A 26,274-nucleotide genomic window follows, 5' to 3' on the forward strand; every position below is an offset into this window, starting at 1 on the left:
AGCAGTGGACGAGGGTATGAGAAAATCAATACTACCATCATGGAACAAGAAACACTGCTTACAAAACTATCTTCTGAAAACTCAGAATTACCTCTCGATTCAGCAGAACCACACCGTCCAGTATACAAATGGCTGTGCACATCAAAATGCCATTCCAAACAAAGATTTCAAATCTTTACGTCAGTTCCTCAATCAATATGTAAAAGGTAAAGACAAAAGTAAAATGAAAGTGCTGCAAAATATGGATATTTGTGTAGTGCGGAAAGAAACAGGACTAAAAGAACATTCATTAGCCTGCATTTCTGGCCCGATTTGCAAAAGTACCTTCCATGATATCTAAAGAATAGGAGTACATCATTCCAAAGTAAGAAATTTAGTGTATAAAATATACTGTTCAAAAACTCCAGCTTTAGAATTAGGCAATTTAAATACCACTCTCTGCATGGTACACCCAAATACCTACAAGAGGAAATGGACCGTATTCACAAAAAGTATTTTGCATTTTCTACATGGCTCTCACTTCCAACAGTTTTAGAGCATAGTAGCAACAATTCTGCACATGGCAACATTCTATTACACACATACAGAAAAGAAATACTAAAATTTAAAAGGTCATCGGCTGAAGTACCAAACCATGAGTGTGTATGTTGCCGCAGAACGTTTTACAAAAGGAACACAACACATGTGGACATAGCATACAAAGTAGAAAACAATGAAGACTCTAAATGGTTTGAATTATCTTTGTACCTTTTAGCTGAAAGCAAATATGAAATAACTCAATGCCTAATATGTTGCAGTTACTGTACTGCAAACGTAGACAACAACCACACTCCTTCACGTGAAATTACAAATAATTTGGAATTGTTTCCATTACCAAAAATGCTGCAACAGCTCAATTTGTATAAGAGCATAATAATTCAAACAGTTCACCCATTTCAAGCAATTATGCGCCTTCATCCAAAAACAGCAAATTTACCCTCCTCTGAAATGGTGAAAGGAATTTGTGGCAAAGTAGTTTACTTGCCATTAGATCTAATGGAGAATGTGTACACTCTAGGAGTGGAGCGTTCAATAGAGCATTCTTTAATAGTCTTGGTAAATGGAGTACCAACACAGGATAAAAGAAATGTTGCAACAATTAGTAGACTTACACAAAGTTACACAAGCATTGCAATATCTAAAAGACAACAATGAGTACTACAAGAAAATAAATATTGTTGAAAGCTTAAGGCAAACAAATGAAATAATTCAAGAGCCATCGGAAACTTCTGGATCCAGCTACAGTAGCCAATCTTTTGGACCATTACACAATTCATCCATTGCATTCCAATTAAAGTATAGATGATGCACTAGAAACGTACCAAATACGACAAACCAAAGGGGTCACCAAAAAGTATAGAAGCACATGCTTTTCCACTGCTATTTCCTACCGGCAAAGGTGGGAGATACGATGATAGACCCACTCAGATTGGGGCATCAGAATACCGCTCCTTACGAATGTATTCGCAGGATCCCAGATTTAGGCAAAATGTGGAATACATATTCCACCTACTCTATGAAAGTGAATTAGCAACACTATGTTATGGAGTTGCACAATTTCTTAAATCTGGAACGCACTTTCAAAATATGTCAGCTACGCAGTTAATACAAGAAAAAGATTAGGTGTTACAATCAAGTATAACAAATTTGTTTGCAAACATGCGCGGTACAAAGGAATACTGGTTTAGACGGCACAAAGATGTGCGTTGCATGATCAGAAACCTTGGACCACCAACTTGGTTTGTTACGCCAAGTTGTGCAGAATATGCATGGGAAGATTTACATGACTTGCTACGCATAGCAAACAGCAACAAAAACAACTTAGATATATTAACACCTGGAGAACTTTGCTCTCTAGATCCAGTTAATGTCTCAAGATATTTCCATCATAGTTTCATTGCAATGCTACACTTTATTTGCAATAAAACTGTTCCTCCCCTTGGAGAAGTGCAACACTTCTTTTGGAGAAAAGAATATCAAGCGAGAGGAGCACCACATATTCACATGCTGTTATGGATGAAAGGTGCTCCGAAATTTGGGCACGACAGTGATAGCACTGTTTTTCAGTTTATTCAAAAATATGTCAAATGTGAAATCCCTTGACAACAGACACATAGTGAGCTACATGGGCAGATTTTGCAATTTCAAAGACACAGATGTGGCAAATATTGTCGCCGTAAATACAAAAACAAAGATAAATACTAAACCAAATGCCGCTTTGGTTTCCCTAGACCAGTTACAGAAACAGGTGAAGTAAACAACTTCATGTCTTCAGTTCGACATGGTGTTAAAGGTAAATTACCTAAAAACACGTATTACATAATAAGAAGGGAAGAATCAAAATATATCAATGATTACAATGCAATCATTGCCCTATTATGGAATGCAAACATAGATGTGCAGTACATTGCAGACAATTCAACTGCTGTTGCACGATATGTTACAGCCTACTTAACAAAAGCAGAAAAAACAGAGCTTCAAGACCTCTGGGACGACCTACCATCAGACAAAACATTATCACAGAAATTGTACAGCCTAGGCATAAAAATGCTCTCTCATAGAGAATGTGGGGTCTATGAAGCAGCAGATCGTTTAACCGGCACTGCTTTGTATGGAAAGTCAGACAACATAGTATGGCTCAGTCTTGGTCCTGCAAAATCTAGAAAAAGAGTGCTAAAATCATATGAGGACATAGAAACAATTGCCAGAAATGATCCCAACAGCCAAGACATTCTAAAAAACGATTTACTGGACACACTATCCGAACAGGAGTACCACTCTGGAAAGCATGTGTCTATACCACATAGCTCAAAACTTTGCATACACAAATAATGTAAAACCCGATGAAAGCAAACGTAGATATAGAGTGACCGATTGTGAAGGGAGCTTAGAGAAACTTAAACGAAGCTTAATTAATAATGTGAAATTGTCATTAAAAACTCCTCAACAGAAAGAACTATATTACATGTCTCTGTTACAACTTTTCAAACCATGGAGAAAAGAGGAAGACATACTAGATAATTTTGAGAGCTATGAAGATGCTTTCAAAGCAAATGAAAGCACTATAACCGATGTTAACTTTACGCAGTACAAAACAATGTTCCACAATGAGCAGCAACAGGAAGAAGAAATTCAGGCCCAACTGATAAAGACTCTTCCAACAGTAGTCAACCTTCTGTAACAGGAAGTCAAGAACCATTAGGACAACCACTAATAGCAAATGAGGCTGAAGTTGCTATGGCAGGAGTAGAAAACACCATGTATCAGTATCAAGAAGATACAGAGGACTTAGCTGTACAACAAGCAAAACTTAACAACGATCAGTGCACCATTTTTGAAGAGGTAAAAAAACAAATTGTGCATGGCATTTAACACGAAAATAAAGAATGTACCTGCCAAAATTACAAACCTATACTGCTGTACGTCAGTGGTGATGCTGGATCAGGGAAAACACTCTTCAAAATCAAATCAAAATTATCAGCAAGTTCCTTCAACAATTGACAAACGACAAACTGTCAGGTGTTGTAACAGCCCCCACAGGTTTAGTTTCCTACAACATAGGGGGTGTGACTTTACACAGATTACCGCTTCCAGTAGAGCATCAAAAAAAATTAGACTACTACAAACTTTCTGCAGAAGCTGCAATGGAATTACAGAGAGTATTGAAACAAATGAAAATGCTGCTAATAGATGAAGTGAGCATGGTCTCCAATCTAATGTTGGCTTTGATTCATCTCAGATTGCAAGAAGTACTTAAAAGTAATAACAAACAACTCTTTGCAGGGAAACACATTAGCGTTTTTGGAGATCTCCTACAATTGACACCAGTAAAAGGTGAACCAATTTTTAAAACATTAGGCCACAAACTCTGCCGGAAAACATGATAGCATCGGTAATGTTAACCTTTGGCAACATTTCCAAGACAGAGAATTAACTGAGAACATGTGGCAATCTGCAGATCTCACTTATGCCAACATCTTAAAAAGTATTAGAGTTGGTGTATTATCGCAAGAAGCACAAGCTGTATTGAAAAAGCGGCATACACATGCACTTTATGGCGATCATGCATGTGCAACTGATGTTATGGAACAAATAGCACACAAAAATGTCAATTGTATGCCCTTAATGCCAACTCTTGCAAGCTGTTTCAAATTCAATGAAACAATGTTAAAGAAAGAAATGCAAGCAATAATAGAAATTAGCGCCACAGACAAACTAGACGTACATGGTATGACAGTACCCATGTGTGAGCAAGCCACAACAAGACTAAATAGTTTAGAAAATTCAATCTCCAACACAGCTGGGTTGGAAAAAGTATTGAAATTATCATTAAATTATAGAGCAATGCTTAAACGTAACCTTGACGTAGAGCAAGGGCTAGTTAATGGAGCAGTGGGCACAGTTGTTGGCTTTCAATCATACCCATGTGATAGTAGCATTCAGTTTGTAAATATTTGCTTTGATAAAGTTTCAGAAGTGAAAAGGATAGGGCGCTCAATGGCTCGATTTCTTCTCTTCAAAGACATGTATGTACGTAGAGAGCAATTTTTTCTAACTCTTGCATATGCAGTTACCATTCATAAATCCCAAGGTCTTACCCTAGAGAAAGCATTGATAGATATAGGAAAGACAGTGTTTAAGAAAGGCATGAGCTACATAGCATTATCACTCTTACGTACACTTGACGGTGTATTGCTAATAAACGTTGATTCAAGTAAAGTCAAAGCTGATATTCCTTGCATTCTAGAATACAATAAATTGCGTTCACTGTACACCCCTCACCTGAAACAATACCCTGCTCCAGATAAAGTGAAACGTGGTAAAAGAAAAGTAAATTAAAGTGAAATGCAACAAAATGCAACAGGAAATTCTGCAAAAAAAAAAAAAGAAAAGAAACTGAAGTTTCATCAATTGACGCAAACATAGAAGAACCTATTAGGGAATGCAAACCAGGCACGTCGGCAAAGAAACCGAAAAACCGAAAAATGCACTCAGATACAGAACTTGCTGGCCCATTCAAATTTACAAATGAAAGTGGGGTTAGTTGCTATGCAAACGTAGCAATGAATATTCTATTTCAATTGCCACCAATTGTTAACAATATTTACCTGCACAGCACAGACCAATTGTGTTTGCAAATGTTAGTGCTGCATAGAAATGCAACAAGCAATCCTGACAACACATACAGTGTTCATGGAGTAAGGCAACAATTGGACGACTGTGCTGGAATGGTGAGATTCACTATGAACTCACAAGAAGATCCACAAGAATTTCTAATGTACATACTATTAGTATTGGAAAACAAAAGCATACCTGTAAATGAAATCTTCCAAATTTCGTACATGTGGAAGCATGCATGCACTCTCTATAACAAAGTTATACAGGAAGAAATCCCAAATGAGCGATTTGTGTATATTTCCAAACCAAATTGTGAGAGCATTCCATTTCAGCAACTTGTACAAAATGCAAACCATGGCAGATTATGTAGTATTTGCAATTCAGACAATCGCTCTACCTTACTGATACAATCAAATAGTGCCTACATAATACTTATGCTTCTACGTTATAATGCAGATGGCACCAAAAACAAATGCAAACTAACTGGATTTACACACGATCAAGTGTCACTTGGAAAGAAAACCTTTACAACATTAGGAATAATCTACCATGCAGGAGCTACAACCAATGCAGGTCACTACACAGCATACATCAAAAAGAATTGTGGATGGTTTGAATATAATGATAGCACCATTACTCTAAAGCAGAGGTTGCCAGCTAACCTAACAAATGCGTATTTAATGTTCCAAAATTTACGAAGTAATGTGTACTTCAAAATTCTCAACAAAGTAAGTGAAAGACAACAAACAGTTAGAATACACCCACAGGTATCTAACTACCCAACAGGATGGATGAATGACACAAATAAAAGATTATCACAGATCGTTGGAAACAAATGCACAGGCAGAATACGCCTAAACCTATCTAACTGTTAAAAATCGGCAGAAAGGCAACAAAGAAAACATTCATGGGAAAGATAAAGGAAACAGGATATGTCAACAACACAAATGAATGAGTATCACAAATCTGTAGGAACAAATGCATAGTTAGAATATGGCTACCTGTTGTTAAAAATGGGCAGGAAGGCAACAAACATAACATTGATTAGAAAAGTGAAGAAAACACTGGGAAAAAAATGAAGTACTTAGTTGCATAAGAAATGAAGGTTTTTTTTAAAATCCGACAAGGATTTATTTCCCCAGACCCAACGATTAGAAAAGCAAACACAGAAACTGAGCACAATGCACAGTACAATGGTTTGTAAACTAAATATGAGGGTCTAAAAAAAAGTTAACTGTCTATTATGCAATGTGGCAAATGTGGAAAAACTGCAAACATGAACACACCTTTTTCTTTCATCACAGAAATGGAAAAAGTGATACTTCCGCCAAGTACAATAACCAATTTTACAAAAGGTTATGGATTCTCAACAAAGTAAGGAGTAAGTATATTGGCAGGCATTTTCTACACATGGGAATCTACTCGTCTAATCTTTGGTAGTAATGTGCTTCAGTGCCTGTAGGCTGGCCTTTCGTCTGCGGTGAGTAACCTACCACCTATGCCTTACAACCAAGTTGCAAGCAGTACAGGTCCTATCCACAACCATCGCTGCATATGTGAAACATGGTCCTTGTAAATTAGCTGTTTATAAATTTACTTTTTATACAATCGTCTGCAGCCATGAAGTGAAGAAACTAGGGCATCAAAACAACGACCACAATCCACCACACCCATATTACCTTGTAACTCCACTGCTTACGACTTCAGTCTTGCATGCATGGGCTTTAGCCATGCACCCAAGACTGCAGGGTCTCCCCACAACCACCTTGGTGATGTGTGGTAGTGGGGGTTATTCTATAGGTGTGTTATCCTTCAGTAACTCTACCCAGAGGCTTCCCTCCTAGGTGTATGTCTGTAGATCTTACATGGGATGGGTGTGCAGTGTCTTCCAAGTCCAGTACTTACCACTTTGTTCTTGGTTGCATGGCCTTCGGCCATGCACCCAAGACTGCACGCACTCCCCACAACTTGCCAATGAAAATGTAACACAAGGGGTGTATGCATGGGTGCCACATGCGGCGGTGGTTGTGGCCAGGGCCAAGAGTCTTGGAAGTAAGGCCTTCGGCCGACGGCCATGCATCCAAGACTCTAGGCCCTGGCCACAACCACCGTAGCATGTGCCAACCATGGGAGAGTATTAATGAATATAATAATAGCCATTGGAAACAGTAATGTATTCACAGAATGTAGGCAATGTCAATGTTCCGTAACACCACACATGTCCTTACAAATGTAACAAGTCCCCTGTGCATTGCACAGGCTCAAATACTGGCCTTATTGGACCCCTCCTTTTCTGTTTGTACAAAGAGGCCATAGAACGTACGTCTTTAAGTAGGTATAAGTGTACTGTGCATACAAGATGTCCATACAGATTACATCATGATGACCGACCTCCAGAACAAGTGCATTAATTACCCATATGTTAACACTGTAGCCCCTAGCCACTACCACCGTAGCATGTGCCACCCATAGCGGCGTTCTAATGAATATAAAAATAGCCATGCGGAAAAATAATGCGTTCACGGCAAGTTGTCAATTTCAATGTTGCCTACCTATACCCGTGTGCATTTACGAGTTACAAATTTCCTGTCCACTATATGGATTTAAGTGCTGTCATTATTACCCCCCCACATTTACTGTACGTACAAGGTGTCCATAGAAATTACATCATGACGGCCGAAGAACAAATGCATAGATCACCTATTTCTTACTGTGTGAACCTTTCCCAATGCCCAGGGTTATGAAAAAAGCATGTACGCTGGTTGTTGCTCTGATTTCCGCGGATCCAAGATGTCGGGCGCATCCAAACTATCTGACGTAGAACACGTCTCGCATCAGCCAATGGGCAGAGACGTCACATGTACGCGGTCATGACGGCAGCCCCTTAGCCAATCGGTTTGTTGTTTGTCGACCGAACAGGGAAGTGTGACCGTGGAGCGAACATAGATATCACTAATTATTTCAGACCTACTTTTCATAATTATAAATAAACATACTGCATGTCTGGTGACAAAATTTACAAAAGCACGCTTTCTGGACCAAGCCCCTGTACCTGCCGCAGATTTCGTCAAAATCCATCCAGCGTTTTCACCTGCAGCCGTGCGCAAAGTTTTTCCCCCATTCAGTCTATGGGAAAAAAATACATTTTGGGACCCCCGCCTATAACTCAGCTCCCCCTGCACGGATCCTCACCAAACTTTACAGAAAAATTCACAGTGCCCCATATACTTTTTTTTTACAAAGTTTGGTGAGGATTCGTCCAGGGGGAGCGGAGTTATAAGCCGCCCATAAAGTACTCTTCCTATGGAAACAGCAACTTAACCATAACTACATGGCCACTATCGTGGCATGTGATATATATATATATATATATATAGATATTTTTGTACTTTTGTTTCGAATTGACACTATAAGTGGATAAAGCCCTGGTTTGAAAAACACAATGAGTTTTTTGCCGAAGCACGTGTCACCTATGGGCAAAGTGTGATTTATAATAATAAATCAATCTTCTAAATTGAATTTTCTCGAATGTGGCGCAGAGTCAATGATGGATGGCTTGTCATATATGCTAGTTTTGTGAGGTGGGGTCTTGACCGCTATCCCTCCAGACTCTGACACTTTTATTTGAACATACATTACATACAACTTAGGCGCAGAGTGACATCAGGTTGGTGGCATCACCCCATCGTTTTGTAATGTGTTTTTAACAGTCACTGGTCTATTAGCTTCCTCCGAATATCTGGCTTCAGCACCTTGAGATACTCTACCTCCATGGGAGACACTGAATCTCAGGTGCAGGGAATGAGGGGTTTGAGGAGTGAGTGTGGTATGTACCCGGTTCCTGGTTGTGGACCCCGACAGTGTGGAAGGAAAGTATGGTTGTCTAGCTACACAAACACTCCCTACAGCCATGGTACTTTCACACCTTGGCTCCTCCTCACCAGCTTGTACCATTCTCCTTTGTTCCTCAAGTTCTCTCAGGAGTCAGTGCTGCAATCAGGGCTGCGGGGGAGAGAACCTCTTTCCTCTGGAGCAGTGCAGCGCAAGGCCTAGGGGCCAGTCTGTCTCCGAAATACCTCCTAACAGGTCCTAAATATTGCCAATCAATATTCATCTTGCCACTAGGAGTGCCCTTCCAGTGGAAGCACTGGCATGAAACCAGGCAAAGATATGAAAGGGCAGGCACTGAAGGGGGTGATGGGGAGGACAGACCTATAAAACCCAATCCCCCTTTAAGAGACTGTCTCCCAGTGTGCTCAGTTCTACGCACATTACAGGCAGCACCAGTGGTCCGCACATCTTTGTCACCATCCTGGAGTGCTTTTAGACCCCAGGCGCCATTATGATGAAGCCATTTGGCAACATGTGCCCTCTGCACACCCTGAAATGCATTCAAATGATGGTGGCAGATCCTCCTAGTTAGTGCATTATGGATTCAAGTATTAAGACATTGGTCTCGTAAAGTAAGTTACCCTATCCTTAAGCCCCAGGCTCAGCAGTGGCCAAGTGAGAAACCACAGACCTGGTGTCCCACTGGGCCACACCCATAAAAAAAAAGTGTTTGACACAGAGACTAACACGTACCTCACCTTTGTGGTTTCATGAGAATCAAGGGTGTCTAATACCCTGATAACAGATATTCAGATTAGTGTAGTAAATCAGTACTTCAGCGCTACTGACAGGCTACTTACAGAATTCTAAAGGGAATCTGCACAAATCTTCACCCCTAGATTGCTGAAGGTCTAATGATGAGGGACTAGGTAGCAGCCATTAACTCTTTTTCCTTAGCACCAATTGCTCATAACAAAATAATTTGTGACCTCAAACCCCCACCTCATACGCGGGTGACTGTTGTCCTGTAGATGTTTTTAAGGACACTCTTGAACTTCTGGCCCTGTGGATGATCAAACTCATCAACCTCTCCTTTGACAAGGGCATGGTTCCTTCCTCTCTCATGGAAGCATGGATCACACTATTGCAACAACAAAAAAACCCATTCTTGACCAATATGTCAATGACAACTAACGGCCCATTACAAATGTGCCATTTGTCCTTAAGATCATGGACAAATTGGCATATCTTCAACTATAAAAGCATATCGAAGACCACAAGATCCGTGGAACATGCCAATCTGTTTACAGAGCTCAGCATGGGATGGAACCGCCATGCTGAACCTTATATCCACCCTGGCTGGCATGGTGGACTATGGTCATCCCACCCTGCTGATGCTTCTGGATCTCTCAGCGGCCTTCGACCTGGTGGATCACTCCCTCCTGGTGACATGACAGGGGGAGGTTGCACACTGTTTCAATCAAGCATCTCAGTGGATATCTTCATTCCTCAGCCTTCAGACAGTCTGGGTGTTAGTAGATGAGGAAAGCTCCAACCCTGTTTCTCAAACATGCGGTGACCCCCAAGGTTCTTGTCTGTCCCCTACTCTATTCAACATTTACATCCGGCCTCTCCTTGATATGCTGGACGCCCTGGGTGTCCGGTATACAAACTATGCCAATGACACCCAGGTTGTCTTCCAGCTCAGTGGGAGGTATGAGCAGGACCAGACTGCCATAAACACAATATACAATGCCATACAGGATTGGATGGCTGGCAACTCGCTTGCAATGAAAAGCAAAAAATTTAACTCCTGATCACGGCATCCAGAGCCCGCCATGGCAAATTAGCCCCGGCATATGCCAATTTCCACATTGCTGGTAACATCATCACGGTATAGAAAAAAGTCAAGAACCTGGGGGTTGTCGTAGATGAGGAATTATCTATCAGACTACATGTTTCTTACATTTGATCATCCTGTGGCCTTATTACCAAGCAAATAAATTATATCCACCCTTTTCTCTCTGCTAACAACTGTGCTCATCTTGCTACTGCGCTAGTTAATTCTAGACTTGACTACTGCAATAGTCTCCTAGTGGGCACCACGCACCTTAACATAAAAGCCCTACAGGTTGCACAGAATAATACAGTTCGGGCCATTCAGGGCCTGCCCAAATGTGCTCACGTCGCAGATGCTAGGAGTACTTCATTGTTTGCCTATACAACACAGGATAACCCACAAGATCCTGACATTGTCCTTCAAATGTCGATCTGATACCTGCCCTACATATCTTATCGATCGGGTAAAGCCCCAAGTAAGCGGAAGGAAGCTTTGCTCCTCTGCCTATTCCACACTCATCCAGCCCAGATATAAACTGATCTGATTCAGAGGAACCTCCTTCGATACTCAGGCTCTGCTGCAGTGGAACCTACTTCTCGGACATATACGTCTGGCTCAAAATCGGGCACTCTTTAAGAAGGAAATAAAAACCTACTTGTTCAACCTTAACCCAGGCTGAACCTAGTCTGTTCTCTTGTCCTCTGTTCCTGGTCCCTGGCTCATTTCCCGGTCTCTTTTTTGTGCGCTCTGAGGCCGACGGCGTGTGGTGCGGTATAAAAATTTGAATAAATAAATATGCTTAACCTGACTACGAGTGGAAGAAATGCAGCTCCTGTAGACACTTGTTCTTACTTAACCTGAATAGTAAATACACTAGACAAAATATAGGCTCACTGTTTACTTTCGCTTACTGACCCTCCCTGCACATTTGGGAATTAATTTTAGAATTGACCTGGAGATTAATTGACCTACTCAGATTAATCTGTGGAACCTTTTAGTATTTGTACAGCTTCTTAACCCACACCTAATAGCTGTTAGATGCCGAAATACATTTAATTCCCTCGAATGCCATTTCTGCTGTAAAATATCCTTATAGCTCAATTGTACACAAAAGGACGTATTCCATGTTGCCGCTGCCGCCCCTCTTATTCGATCTTCAACATCAAGCCGCGTGAATGCATTTCAAGCACCGAGCATGCGCGTGGGCTGCATATTTACACTCCCAGGTTACTGATTTAACTCTATGTCGATGACATGCTCATTTATCGGAGGGACTCAGGCAAGATCGTACCCCACGCTGCGAGCCCAAACATGGTTTGGAGAATATCCTGGCCTAAGTATGAAGTCAGAACAGCTGCCTGTCGCAGAGAGTGCATTCAGGATGGGAGAAGAATGGAGCTTTAGATAGACGAGATAAAGGGATTGGCAGCATTTTAGAACCGTTACAAGGTCAAATGCACTTTGGACAATTTTAGTGCTATTTATTTCTAAAAGCATCAATTAAACGCTCATCAACGGCGGCTAACAAGGAGCTAGCATAATGGTGCCTGAAACAGTACAGGGAGGAATGCAACATTTGGACAATATTCACAAACAAAAATGGAACACATTATGATGCCAAGTATTCAGATACCTTGTCATTATCGTCTGCATCTCCTTTGCCAGTGTCCTTATTTGTCTTCGGCGCTTTATGATTTGATACAGAAACCAACTAGAAATACAAGCACATGAAGAAACCATGCTTATTCGCCAGTGAAAGCACAGTGATGTTGCATTTCTTATTTACACTGAATTAAAATGAACTGTCACAAAATAGATTACATTGGCCGGCTGGGGATAGCACTGGTATTTCTATAATTAAATGATATGGACGTATTCACAGGGAAATGGGATGATTTATTGAACCCAAGCGTAAAACATTAACAGAGGGGAAAGTGTAGTCGATATTTGCCATGGAAAATAAATCAATATGATGTTGAAAAATGTATTCTAGATGTTTCCTAAACATGATGCAATGAAAGGATTGCGTGGGCTATAGACCTTTATGTTCTTTTTCCTTTTGCATTCTAAATATATCACGTATTTCTTGACAATTAAAACATGTCCTCTAAAAAGCCAGCTTCCCAAATATACACCAGCGCAATCAGGAACATGTGAATCATGCAGAAAGCTTGAGACAGGCACTAAACATTGAACTTTAATATCAGAACGCCTTACAGGACAGTTGTCAAAACCTATATTAAAACTGGGCTTTAGTTGGGACGTAATTGATAATTCATCTCTGTTCACGAATGCTAATAAAGAAGCATATGTTCAGTGAAAAAGAAAAACTATTTTTAGCCATGTAGGGATTGCAGGATTTGCCTTTTTTGTCAGGATGTAAACTCTATTCCCATCTAGATTAGGAACGAGTAGGTTCCATGTAATAATGTCGTTGTGAAAAAGGTCAGGTAGGTGACTTTTTTCCTGACCCCCAAAATTCTTTCCCCACATATTCTAAAAGGGCTATATTTATATATTATTTCCTCAAAACCTAGAATATTTGGGAAAGTGTTTGATTGTCTGGAGGGTGCATTTTTAGGGAAATGTCGCCACATGGCAGCCTTTTACACAGTGTTATTATCACTGGATACGAACAAGTATAGGTTTTTGGAGGCTTCTTTTGTGTGGACTGACTTAATTCCAAATTCACAAAAAGGTCTGGCAACCATTCGACCAAGAACGAACACAGCCAAATAAACTGTTCTATGGGAAGGTGCCCACTCGGGATGGTCTACAGCCACGTTTTAGCTCACTTTAACTTTCATAGAGGAGAAATGGTAATTTGTATATCAGTCTTCGTCACACCCAAAAGGGGAGTCCAGCATCGAAATGCTAAGCAATTCTCCTCTGAACAAGAGTACCAACAGCAATCCCAGACACGTGTTTCGGCCCGGTCGGGCCTCAACAGTGAGGTGAAGCTCTGCCTCTCTAAGCACAGTGAGCAACAGGTCCACATCTGGATTACCCTAGGTAACTAAGGGTGAAACCCCAAGTTCCTAAAATCTTCACAAAAAGGTCTGGGAGCCACTATACTGCAGTGGTTGAAGTGAGCAGGAACAGTCGGGAGCAGTGTTCCACTACTTTTATTTTGTACTGTTAACAGTTCCACTACTTTTTGCTACCATTTTCACCATTCCGGAACTGTTGTGAAGTTAAAGCAAACTTCTCCACTTTTCCCTCAGATAGCAGCTGCAGCTGAACTGAAATCTGTTTAAACTTAATTGGCTGTCAACCAGCTTGAATGCAGCCACAGAAAAATGTTGTGCGCATTGCTCCCTTACTGCCTACCATGATAAATATGATACGATATATGACATTTATAACGCGCCTATACACAAGGGTTTCAAGACACGACGAGGCAAGGGTGGGGGAACAGAGGGAAGACAGACAACGATTCTTACTAGGCCAGGTGTCATTCAGATCGCACAAGTGCAAGGGAAGGGGGAAAAGAAAAGTGCGAAAGTGCAGTACATGGGAATAATAAATACGATAAATAAAAGAGCGGCCAGCTGGTGGCAGTGCAGGGTGAGTGCAAACATAAGTGCTGGTGGGGGGACTGTAGGGATACAGAAAACAGTCCCCAGGTGCAGGGGTTGCCAGGAAGGCAGTGCAGGCGTGCAACTGGCAGGTTTAAGGCCCGAGATCAGATAGGTGGCCAGGTAATTGGTGCAGTCTCTGTATCAGCCAAGACTTCAGCAGGGGAGAGGGGGAGAGAAAGCGGAAGCAAAGAGGAAGGCTTTTAGGTGCTTCTGGAACCGGAGATGGTTCTCCTAGAGTTTCAGGGAGGCAGGGAGGCTGTTCCAGAGGGAGGTCCCAGCCGAAGAGAGAGATCTACCACCAACTCGTTGCTTGGAGAAGCCACTGACCATGAGGGATTTGGAGGTGGATGAGCGAAGAGCTCGAGAGGGAAGAGATTTAGGAAGAGAGTTGAAAGTATTGAGGCCCCAGGCCCCAGAAGGCCTTGTAGACGATGCAGAGGGTTTTGAACTTAATCCTCGCAGCCACTGGGAGCCAGTGCCGAGATTTCAGTCCTGGAGAGATACGATCCCTGGGCTTGAGGACAAGGACAAATATCGCAGTTCTGTTCTGGATGAGTTGCAGAGGGCGTAGAGTAGAAGCAGGCAGATTTAGAAAGAGGCTGTTGCAATAGTCCAGCCTAGACAGAACCAGAGCTCTGGAGACAGGGAGCTTCTGGGGGAAGGAGAAGAAAGGAAGAATACCTCTGTCTGAGGAGGTGCAGCTGGTAGTGTGACTTCTTAGAGACGTCAGAGTTGTGAGGAGAGAAAGAGTGTGGAGTCGAAGATGACCCCGAGGTTTTTAGCCTTGCAGGTGGGAGCAGGAAGAGGGCCAAGAGAGGCCAGCCAGAGAGCTACTGGAAAGGAGGGAGTGGGTGTGACGATGAGGAAAATCTCAGTCTTACTGGCATTAAGGCAGAGGTCATTGGCGCACACCACTCCTGGATAGCAGACAGACAGTCTTGGCGCCTTGGCATAAAACGCTCTATAAATAAACAAATCAATCAATCAACAGTCAGAGATGAGGGACGGAGAAGAGGTGGCCGAAGGTAGCCTGAAAATTAGCAGAGTGTCATCCGCATAGCACTGAAAGTTGGGGAGAGAGATGCAATGCGGTGGACAAGGAGTTCCAGGTATTGGTTGAACAGCCAGGGAGAGAGGTTAGACCCCTGGGGGACACCACAGGTGGAGGATAAGCTAGCAGAGCGGAAGGACCCAAGTTGGACCTGGGAGGGTCGGCAGAGAGGAAGGAAGTCAGCCACACCAGGGCCTGACTGGTGATACCAAGGTTATCACGGACACAATTTAGCAGGATGGCATGGTTGACAGTGTCAAAGGCAGAAGAGAGATCAAGCAAGATGAGGACACAGGGGGTGTTAGAGTAAAGGTTGGAGAGCAGGTCTTCACGGATGTTCAGGAGAGCAGTTTCCGTGCTTCTAGCAGCTCTGAAGCCAGACTGATGGTCATGAGGCAACCAACAGATTCAGTGTGGAGATTAAACTGGGAGATGGCCAGTTTCTCCAGGAGCTTGCCCAGGAAGGGAGTGATGGAGATTGGGGGATAGTTAGCCGGCATGAGGGATCGGCAGAGGGATTCTTAAGAAGAGGGTGCACAAGGGAGTGCTTCAGGGGGGATGGGAAGACTCCAGTGGCAAAGGAGTGGTTGCAGAAGTCAGCCAGGGCAGGAGCAAGGGTGTCAATGTGGTCCTTGATAGTTTGAGGAACAGGGGTGAACCTGTTTTGACGAGACTTTCATAGATCGGACTGGTCTCGAAACCTCGGCTGTGGAGAACAGGGATAAGGCGGAGGAGAGGTGACTGCGGAAGGGCCAGAGGAAGAACAGGGAATACGGGAGGGAGGGGAGAGGAGGAGAGTGAGGACAGGATGTCCCGAGTTTTAGAGATGAAGTGAGAAGGCAGTGTCATGCAGAGGGACTGGGAAGATATAGGAGAGGTGGAGACTGCGGCAGGATTGGCCAGTTCCTTGCAGATTTTAAAGAGTTCAGCAGAGTTGTTAGATGACGCAGAGACACAGGCTTGGATAGGAGAGCTCTTCTTGGTGAGGACAGAGCCGGTATTGCCTTTGGGGCAGGCGAGAGGCCAGTTTGACAGAGGGTGTACAGGAAGCACTGCATTTCCTCTCGGCCACCCTGCACTTGCGTTTAAGGGGGACAAGGTCCGAGTTTTACCAGGGGTTGCACTTGGCTTTGGGCTTCAGGCGGATCCTCATGACAGGGGCAAGGATATCAAGAGTATCAGATATAGCAGAGTGGAGCATGGAGAGGGCTGTGTCAGGGTGAGAGTCAGCCAAAGGGGGAGGCAGGGGTGAGAAAGTGGCAGCGAAAGCCTCAACTGATACGCGCTTCATGGGTCAGATGACCGAGAAGGTCGGTGGCAGTGATGCAAGTGGATTAGCCTGTGGGGTACAGAGGGTGAGATGGGAGGAAAGAAGAAGGTGATCACTCCAGGAGAGAGGAGTGGTTAGAGGAATAGAAAGGGGAAGGTCTGAGGAGATCAGAACATCCCGAGTGTGCCCTGCAGAGTGAGTCGGGCCAGAGGGGAGAATAGAGAGCGAGAGTCGCAGAGGTCGCGAAAGAGTCCAGAGGGAGGACAGGAAGCATCCCGGGGGATGTAGAAGTCTCCAAGAAGGAGAAGTTGAGTGGTTGAGGCCAGGAGTGAGGAGGAGAGGTCTGCCCACTCAGAGAGGAAGGAGGAAATCTGACCAAGAGGCCGATCGATAGTAGCCGCAGTAAGGGAATGGCTAGGGGAGAGAGAGAGCCTGCAGACGAGGCATTCAAAAGAGGAGTAGGCTTGCGTAGGAAGGACAGAGGCAGGGATCCACTCAGGAAGATCAGGGCTACAGCCCCTCCGTAGCGGTTGGACATGGGGGAAGAGAGGATCTTGTAACAGTCAAGGAAGAGCGTGTCAAAGCTAGTGACAGAGCTGGCCGTAAACCATGTCTCGGTGAGACCGAGGACATCGAGGTCAAGTTCTTCCAGAAGGAGGCAGATGTCGGAGGAGTGTTTGACAGCTGAGCGGGAGTTAAGAGTGGCAATGTGGAGAAGGTTGCCATCCTTGAAAGATTTCCGGGGAGAGTTACAGATAAGAGGTACGCTCTGCGGAGGTGTGAAAGGACACCGAGGGGGGGCTGAGAGGGAATGAGAGGGCAAGGTAGCCGAGGAGGAGGCAGCCGGGGGAGGCGAGGACGCCATGGAGGGGGAGAGGGGATAGTAGGAGAAGAAAGGAAATTGATGAGGTGCGGGAAGCGTCTATCAAAGAGGTGAAGGTTGGCCTGAGGGCCTTGTACCAGGACGGTCCCATTAGAACATTAATGATGACCTTAAAGGAAAGGAAGCAGGTCAGGAGGGCAGCCCACCGGGTGCCGACGTTAATGGGAGAAGAGAAAGGCGAGAGCACAGAGACCATATGTAGGGTCCATAGGTCACGCGAGGGAACGACAAAGAGGATGTCGGTGAGAGTTTCCTTGGAGGAGGCACTGGTATAGGTAGCAGCGATAGGGAGGCCTGGGTTGGAGACCAGAATATCCTTTTTAAACCTTCTTCCTACCAGATTTCGTGAGGAGGGCAGGATAATCAATAGAGAAGCAGTTAGAAAAGATAGGAGAGACAGAGCGCTAAGCAATCTTCAATTCTCATCTTTCTTGATCTTTCTGCAGCTTTTGATATCGTAGATCACCCCTTACTTCTTAGCACTCTGTCCTCCTTTGGCTTCAAAGACTCTGTTCTCTCCTGGCTCACCTCTTACCTCTCTAATCGATCCTTCACAGTCTCCTGGGGCGACCACTCCTCCTCCAGCCTCCCCCTGAACTATGGCGTCCCTCAGGGTTCTGTGCTGGGACCCTTTTTCTCTCTCTTTACATCCCTTCTCTCCCCAGTCATTTCTTCTTTCAGCATTTCCCACCACTTCTACGCTACTGACACCCAACTCTTTCTTTCCTTCCTTCTCTTCCTTCACATCTGACCTCCACCTCACCCTTTCTTCGTGCCTCACGGCCATAAAAAATTGGATGTCATCCCACTTTCTTTCCCTCCATACTAACAAGACTGAGGTGCTTTTCTTCCCTCCCAACACTCTCTACCCTTCTCCCCCTCTCTTCATCCACTTTCCACCTTCCAACCTCCCCATATCTTCCCATGCCCACTATCTTGGCCTCCACCTCGACTCTTCTCTCTCCTTCTCCAACCACATCTCTCTAACCTCTCGAGCCTGTCGCCACCACCTAAATAATATCTGCAAGATCCGCTCCTCTCTCACATTTCATGCATCCAAACTCCTAATCTCCTCCCTTATTTTCTCCCACCTCTTCTACTGCTCCTCTCTCCACTTTGGACTCCCTGTCTCTCACCCATCTCCCCTAAAATCCATCTACCACTCCTCTATCCATACTCTATGTCTCCTTGGCCCTCGAGACTCTATTTCTTCCTCTCTCTCTCTCAACTTGACTGGCTTCCCTTCCTCTCAACTGAAATTTCAATTCCTCTGTCTTGTCTACAAATCTCTCCATGACCTGGCACCCCCCCTTCCTTTCCTCCCTCCTCTCATTTTACTCCCCCTCTCGCCGCTCAGCAAACCTCTAACTCCTCACTGTACCCCCAGCTCCATGTGCCTCCTCACGCTTCCGCTCCTTCCAACTCCTGGCCCCCCTATACTGGAACTCCCTCCCGCTCTCCATCCGCTCCACCCCTACCTACTCATCCTTCTGCCACTCCCTGAAAGCCCATCATCTTAACTCCCCCCTGACTTCCCTTCCCCTCCCCTCCTACCCTTGCCCCCTTCCTTTCCCCCCAACCTCTCTCCTTCCCCTCTGACCTTAAATTGGTAACAAATACTACTTGAGGGCAATGAGGACACCAGCTCACTCCCAATTCCCTTCCCCTCCCCCCTCCCTCACCCTCCTCTGACCTCAAATCCTACACCGTAACTCTCTTCACCTAACCCCTCCTCTACCCTTCACCCACCCTCCCCCCCTTGTAAATAGTTCTACTTATTGTTACCCGTTTACCTTACAATTAACTGTTCATGTTTGTAAATATGCTTCTCTCACTTTTGTACCTGTTATATTGTAAAGTGTTTTGGCTTAAAGCGCTATATAAATTCAATAAACAAACAGAGTAGGAGGGGAGAGGAGAGAGGTGGAAGGGAGAGGGGAACAATAGGGAAGGACACTGGGCGGATTGCAAGAACACGAGACAGGGCTAGACAAGTTGGACAAAGACGAAAGACGTTCAGATGTAAAAGATTATCACAATGCAAATTAAACAGGAGAAAATAAAATGAAAAACACACCTAAGTTTGAGAGTCCTGAATAGAGGGAGAAAGGCCTAGGTTTCACAATGCAATTATAAATACTGATTCATTGCAAATTATGGACAACAGGGGGAACCACCTGTAGACAGAAGGGGGTAAGCAGGGAAGTCAGGGAATGGTGACTGCCAACTGGCATCCCCTGCAGACACCTGCAGACACCTGCAGGAGCCGCTACAGTGGGAGCTGCCCTTTGCCTAGGGACCTTAGCCATGGGGGCTGCACAGGGGGGTCAGTAAGAACAGAGGCAGGCCTTGGCCAATCGAGGTGGAGGGTGGGCTGGGAAACAGGAGGGAGGGCGGGGAAGAAACACAATGGGACCGGGAAGAAATAAGAAACAAGCGGGGCGCAGGGGCACCAGAAAAACAAAGGATAAGCAGAAATAAAGTAACACAGTCTCCAAGGGGGACTCACCTTCCCTCCTCCAGACTACTTCCTGCTTCCTATCCTCTACAATTACTTCCCAACGCTTTCCTTTCTCTCCCTCAAACATTCTCAACCCCTCTCACGTTATAGTATAACTCCTTCTCTTCCATATTCACACTACCCCTCTCTACAGCCTGCTCTACTAGAACTAACTCTAACATAAACTCTCACAATCACAGCAACACTCTTTCCACTTGATACGATACCACTCTCTTTCACACACACTCAACTGCACCTTCATCCAACGCCTCCCCAGATTATTCAGCACTCCGCCTTAACTTCCGCCTTTCTCTTGTTCTATCGGTCCGCCTCTACATATTCTGACACCACCCAAACACCTTTCACTTTGTATCATTCATGTGGGTCTTTAATACCTGTGCTTCTCTTCTGTCCTTCCATCCCACCTCCACTGATTCTGTGTCTCAGCTGACGCTATGGGCCCATCTATGTCTGCTCTTTTACCCACAGTGTGTCTGCAATTTGGAAGCCTTGAAAAACCCTGTTTGGGCCCCACCCCCTTTAAGCGGACATCATTTAAATCAGTCTGTTTGCCATGGGCAGTGTTCACTTGGAAGCCTGCTTTCTTGGAATTGCAGTAAGTTATATTGCTTTGGTCTTTGCTGGAGACCGACCTAGGCTGGAGATTTAGAGTCAGTCTATATGCCGGCAACTTTGTTCTGCAGTCATCTGGGATTCTCCGACACACTTTTGCAAAACACTGGGTGACAGACAGCGGTACCAAGATCAATCATAAGGGGATGGTTAAGGTGTTCAAGGGTTGAGGTTCTTCAAACTCTCTCACCCCACCTCTGCAGTAGGTGTGGCTCTGGCATATTCCCAGGAAGGCCTCCTACCCCACGTGGGGAGGATTTGTTGTTCTCCACTGGCAGGGTCAAGCGCCTGACCCAGTCACACTGCTCAGTTTTGTACAGTTTTCTGTCAATTGATTTCTTGTTTGACAGGCCTAAGAGGACACTGTCACAATAGTCCAATGATGACAGATAGTACTTGAATCAGTTTGATTTTGTCGTTTTATCCAGCCAGGGGATGGTTGTTCATACTACATTAACTGTGAAATGTCAGTTGCTAACAATGGATGAAATTTAGCTGTTGAGAGTAGGGTTAGTGCTGTGCTGGGCCACGGTCTTTCAACCAGAGACTGGGGATAACAGGTGTATGCATTCCCCCATAAAGCAGGGTTTCTGTTTTTCCATAGTTAAGGCAGTTGGTTATCGGACATCCACGCATAGCAGAGAGAACGTCAGTAATATTTTGGAGTCCCTACATCAGAGCATTCACTAGCTGGCATCCCTGTTGCATCCCATCTACATAGAAGAACAAATTAAATACATGTTGGTAATGTTTTTTCTGATGGATCTTCCTCCCACGGATCCCTCATCTATGATAATCCTATCCACAGCACAGCTGTTCTTCAGAACTGTTCAGCCCCTAGGGGGCGCAGCGTAGCTCCTTGTCGGCTCCGTCCGACACCCCTAGACACCCTCCGCTGCACAGAACATTGGGGCCAGTATATTTTGAGGCTCTGCACCCCATAAACTTAGTTCCACCCTTTTTCCCTAGCACTCGGATGAAAAGGCACTGCAGAACCAATGGTGTACTAGCTATGCCCAAGAGGGGCAGGTAGGGAGGGCGATAATGAATCTGTGGGAGGAACATCCATAAGAAAGTACATTACCAAAATGGAAGTAATTTGCTCTTCTAATGGCTTCCTTCTTCCCACAGAATCCTCATCTATGAAAGACACCCAAAGCAGTATGAAAAGGAAGGAAGAGACAAGGACACCACTTAGACCAGAAAACCAAAGGGAATCCAAGCAGTAATGCTTAGCAAATGTTTGTAGAGATGATGCCCATTTTGCAGCCTGGCAGATGTCCAGCAGAGGGACTCTCCTCTGCAGGGCAGAGGTGGCAGCTACTCCTCTGGTAGAATGGGCTCGGAGGCCCTTAGCCACATCCCCTTCCAAGCCAGATCATAGCATTCCAAAATGCAGAGAATTATCCACCCAGATGGGCTCCATTTGGTCACAGTCCTGCCCAGCAGGAGCACCCGCATAACCAACGAAAAGTTGGTCATCTCTCCTAGCCGCTCTCATACGAGAGACTTGGTAGCAGAGCCTGCACCAGATCCAGCCAATGAAATCACTCCTCTACCTTAGAAAGATGAGGTGGAGGAAATAACACCGGATGATGGATCTTTTGAGGGAGATCAAAATCCCAGACCACTTTATGAATAGAGGGCCTCACTCTCAAAGTCACCTGCCCCTTGGAGAAAACCAAGTAGGGAGGTTTAACAGCTAACACCTGGAGCTCACTCACCCATCTCGCGAAGAGATGGCAACCAGGCAAATAAACAGTCTAATAGAACACAAATAGAGGGGCTCAAATGGAACTCCCATTAGCAATAGATGCCACACCGGGACAACAAACTGTTGTGGAGGAAACTGGCTACACAAGCTCTGCAAATACTGCATAACAGTTGGGATAGTGAAGCGCAAGCCCTGTTCCGGGAACCTTTTGAAAACCGAAATAGCAGCAAGGTATCCCTTAACGGTGCCAATCTGCAGGCATGCTTCGGCCAAGGACCAAAAAAATAAAAATGCAAATCTGGAAATAATGGACAGGATAAATTGTCCAGATCCCTCTCCTAAGAGTCGAAAATGTTTGCCATCTGCAGCAATAAATAAGACTTCATTGCAGGGCATCTGAGATGAGAGGAGCAGATCAAGGACTATATCCGACAAGTCCCACTTCTTGCATCACAGCCTCTCATTAGCCAAGCATGAAGTTTCAGGCTGCCGAGGTTCGGGTGGAGAACCTGGCCCTCCAATTGGGGGAGGAAGTCGACTCATCAGAAGGTGGCAGGGAGGGCAGAAAGACGAACAGAAACTCTGTATTCCACAAAGAGAATTGCCTCCCGTCTTCTTCGAGGTTAAACACAGATGTATTAGTCATTCTTGGTATACCTTAAAATTAGGTGTAGCTCTGTGGTGCTTAAAGGCATCAATTGAGTTTCTTTTCCTCTATGTGGGTGTTATTTCTACAATCGTGGAATAATGACATTTCAGTAGATATTCTTTATGTTTAACTTGAACTTGTTAACAAATACGCTCTTCAAAGCAATCACAAATAATTCCTTCCTGTGGTAAATTGTAGTGTATATATAGTCAGGATGTGACACCCTAGATATTTTTGTTTGTTTCTTTATCACAGTTTCTATCTGTAGTTTTTATGAATGGTATTAGTCTGCATCTTTTCAGAGTGGAAGACATTTGTCCTAATCCTTTGTTTTGTGGAATTATCTCCTATTTCTTTGTGCACCTTTGGCGCATGAGTGTCAGTGCCTGACTCGGACATGGATTGTGTATGTTTAAATGTTAGGAGTCACCAAGGTTGGCAAGTTGGTTTACCAAATGTGATATATGTTTTGTATATACACGTTCCTTGAAAAAATACCCTCAACATTATATGGAGTTCACACATTGGTTCATTTAAATACCCGGAAACATACTTTTTTTTAACTCTGGTATCCCTTTGTGCTTAAAACATATTTACTTTGGCTTCTGCAAAAATACTTGCTTCCGTGCACACTTCATACATTAGAATCGTGTTTAAATGTGTTCAGTTACCGGCATCCTATCCAGGGGAAGACATATTGCACCCACAATACTGATATTGCTGTTGGGGCAGGTTTGCTTTTTGAGTCCACCGGGGATTCAGATGGTTTCCTTTTCTGGCAACCTGCTTGCACAGTATAGTTAAAGAGGCAAGGGTGGAAGTTAAGAAAATCATGAATTTGAAGATTTGTGGAAGTTCCTCCTACTAAATACAGACATGGAGGGGTATCATGATAATTCACTATTTTTTGTATGTGTGTAATCTCTGGGCCCAGGTTTCCAGGTCCACCCCCACAGTTGCTGTGTTCCCCCTCCTCTTGCCCAATTCTTTCAGCAGAGAAAGGAGGTGGCAACCAACCTTGTTGGACCCCTCCTCTGCCTACGGGTGTGCCCACACTGTCCCTCACTTCAAAGTTGGTTTAATTAATAGACGATCAAATAGGTGTAGGAGTGGGCTCTATAAACTGAGTGGTGTCACAAAGGCTCTGATTATTGCAGCTGGGCCCACACGTCTGTAATTAGCCCGATTCCTAGATCGCCTATCATGGCCTTCCTGAATCCTGCTGCCCCAAATAGAAGAGACAACTGATCATTGCATAGAATGGTATGCTTTTGAAAAGGGTATGCATGCTTCTGTGCAGAGAGAGGGAGCGAAGGAAAAAAGAAAGGTTTGCATGTGTGTTTTAAATTTGGAATGCTGGCATACACTGTGGGCACAGCTTACAGTGGAAATGTTGGCATGTATTGTGGCCACGGGCATCAAGAAATTATAAAACTATGTAATGTTGATGACGGGAAGATAATGGACTTTTTAAATTTGTTGTACTGGAGTGATGTTGAAACTGTATGGCTTTTTATCCAATTTTTCTCCAAAAAGCTGCTGTAAAAATGTACGTTTTTACAAATTCGCATGGGCACTCGCCCGAGTCACCATTCCATTGCTTACGGCTCAGTCAACTATACTTGGTTGCACTAATTTGGGGGGCAATATGTATGCCGCTAAACTGACCATATTCACCAGCTGACACGAACGTCAAAAACTGCTTCGCCAACTGTATGTTTTGGACACAACAGTGCCAAATAGTGCACATCCTAAACTGCCCCACACAAATTGAAAGTGTGGAACAGGAAGGCAGGCTGCTACTGTAAGAACCTCACGCATCATGGAGCGTTTCCAGACTTTTGTTAAGTTAGCACATGCACAGTGACTATTGTATCCTTGCAAGCTGTTTTGGCATTCTCAACCTTCACAGCTGTTGCACGGCAAACAGTGGAATCATCTAATGCCGCATTGCTGTGGACTTTCCACTGTTCTTACACTCATTCATTCACCCATCATCACAGTGTCCTTGTTTCACTCACCCACAAATTTAATTTACCCATCCTGTATGCTTATTTAATACATCTATCCAATCATACGCCCTTAAACTTTAATGAATCTTTAAAATGTTCTACATCCCTCCTACACCGTACCTTTTACACAATCATCTATCCTCAATCATTCATTCACATATCCTCCCTCGCTCTCCTTTATTCATCAAACCTCACATTCATATTCATTCCTCTACCCCTCTTGCACCTTTGCTCAATGTTCTGCCTCCCCCACCTCCGTGCGCGTGTGCGTGTGTGTGTTTTTGAACACATACAACAGCCGACACCATCGGATTTGTCAATGCGTGTTATTTGCATCTGGTAAAACGGTGGACTTACTGCTAATGGTGAGGTACGAGGGTTGCAGGAAATAATTTACTTATTTTTGTCTTTATACGTCTCTTGGTTTCCGACTATAAATAAACCTATGAAAAATGTTCATACCACAAAACACCAGCGACATTAAAAACATAATTTAGGAGCCCTCCCTTAACAGTCTGATATATTTCAGACGTATGAATGTGTACAGGATCACAAGCTAGCAAACAGCAGTCACGAAAATGCTATTACAAAAGCTGGCCATCTCCTTTCCTTAAAGGCTCTGTTCAAAAGGTATACTATAGAGTAGTCATACACAACTCAAAAGGTGAAGTATGTTGAATGCATTGAAGTTTTAGTAGAGATAATATCTGGCAGTTGAGGCTGTAGGAAAGAAACGGTCATAATGTAACTGGACATTTTCAGGATGCAGATTAGTAGTTTGGGCGCAAAATCACTTGTAAACTATCACTCACCCGTGGAATATTTGTTAAACTCTGAACAACAAAAACAACAGGATTGCCTCCGTTTTTAATCGCATCCACAGCTTCTTCATGGGAGGCATTCTGTAGATCTATTCCAGATACCTAAAAAAAAGCAACCACTTTTATTTAATACTTTGTCATACACATTTTTCTACAATAAGGTGAAGAACGTTTCCCTTACATGTTTCAGACATAACCTAAATATTTTGCAAACCCCTAAAATAAAGAATGGTGTAAATATGGCCAAAGGTTGTGAGTATTAAATGGAGGCAAAATTGGTTCAGACTGGTATATTTTTTGCTCCTCTTCAGAATACATATGTATGAACTGTC

At 44.0% G+C, this 26,274-nt stretch overlaps 1 protein-coding gene across 6 annotated transcripts in view; it reads right to left on the reverse strand.

Annotated features, from left to right (window-relative positions):
* The window catches only part of PATJ (PATJ crumbs cell polarity complex component), a 3,332,662-nt gene that overhangs the window by 1,621,877 nt on the left and 1,684,511 nt on the right, over nt 1–26,274 (reverse strand). For all 6 annotated transcript variants that reach the window (XM_069642041.1, XM_069642043.1, XM_069642045.1 and 3 more), the window contains 2 exons: nt 25,934–26,044; nt 12,462–12,539 (listed from right to left, as the gene is read on the reverse strand). In XM_069642041.1, coding sequence (XP_069498142.1) covers nt 12,462–12,539; nt 25,934–26,044 — 189 coding nt within the window. The remainder of the gene's footprint in view (nt 1–12,461; nt 12,540–25,933; nt 26,045–26,274) is intronic.

The sequence above is a fragment of the Ambystoma mexicanum genome, chromosome 1q, assembly GCF_040938575.1.
Source record: "Ambystoma mexicanum isolate Mex_15411 chromosome 1q, UKY_AmexF1_1, whole genome shotgun sequence".
Taxonomy (NCBI): domain Eukaryota; kingdom Metazoa; phylum Chordata; class Amphibia; order Caudata; family Ambystomatidae; genus Ambystoma; species Ambystoma mexicanum.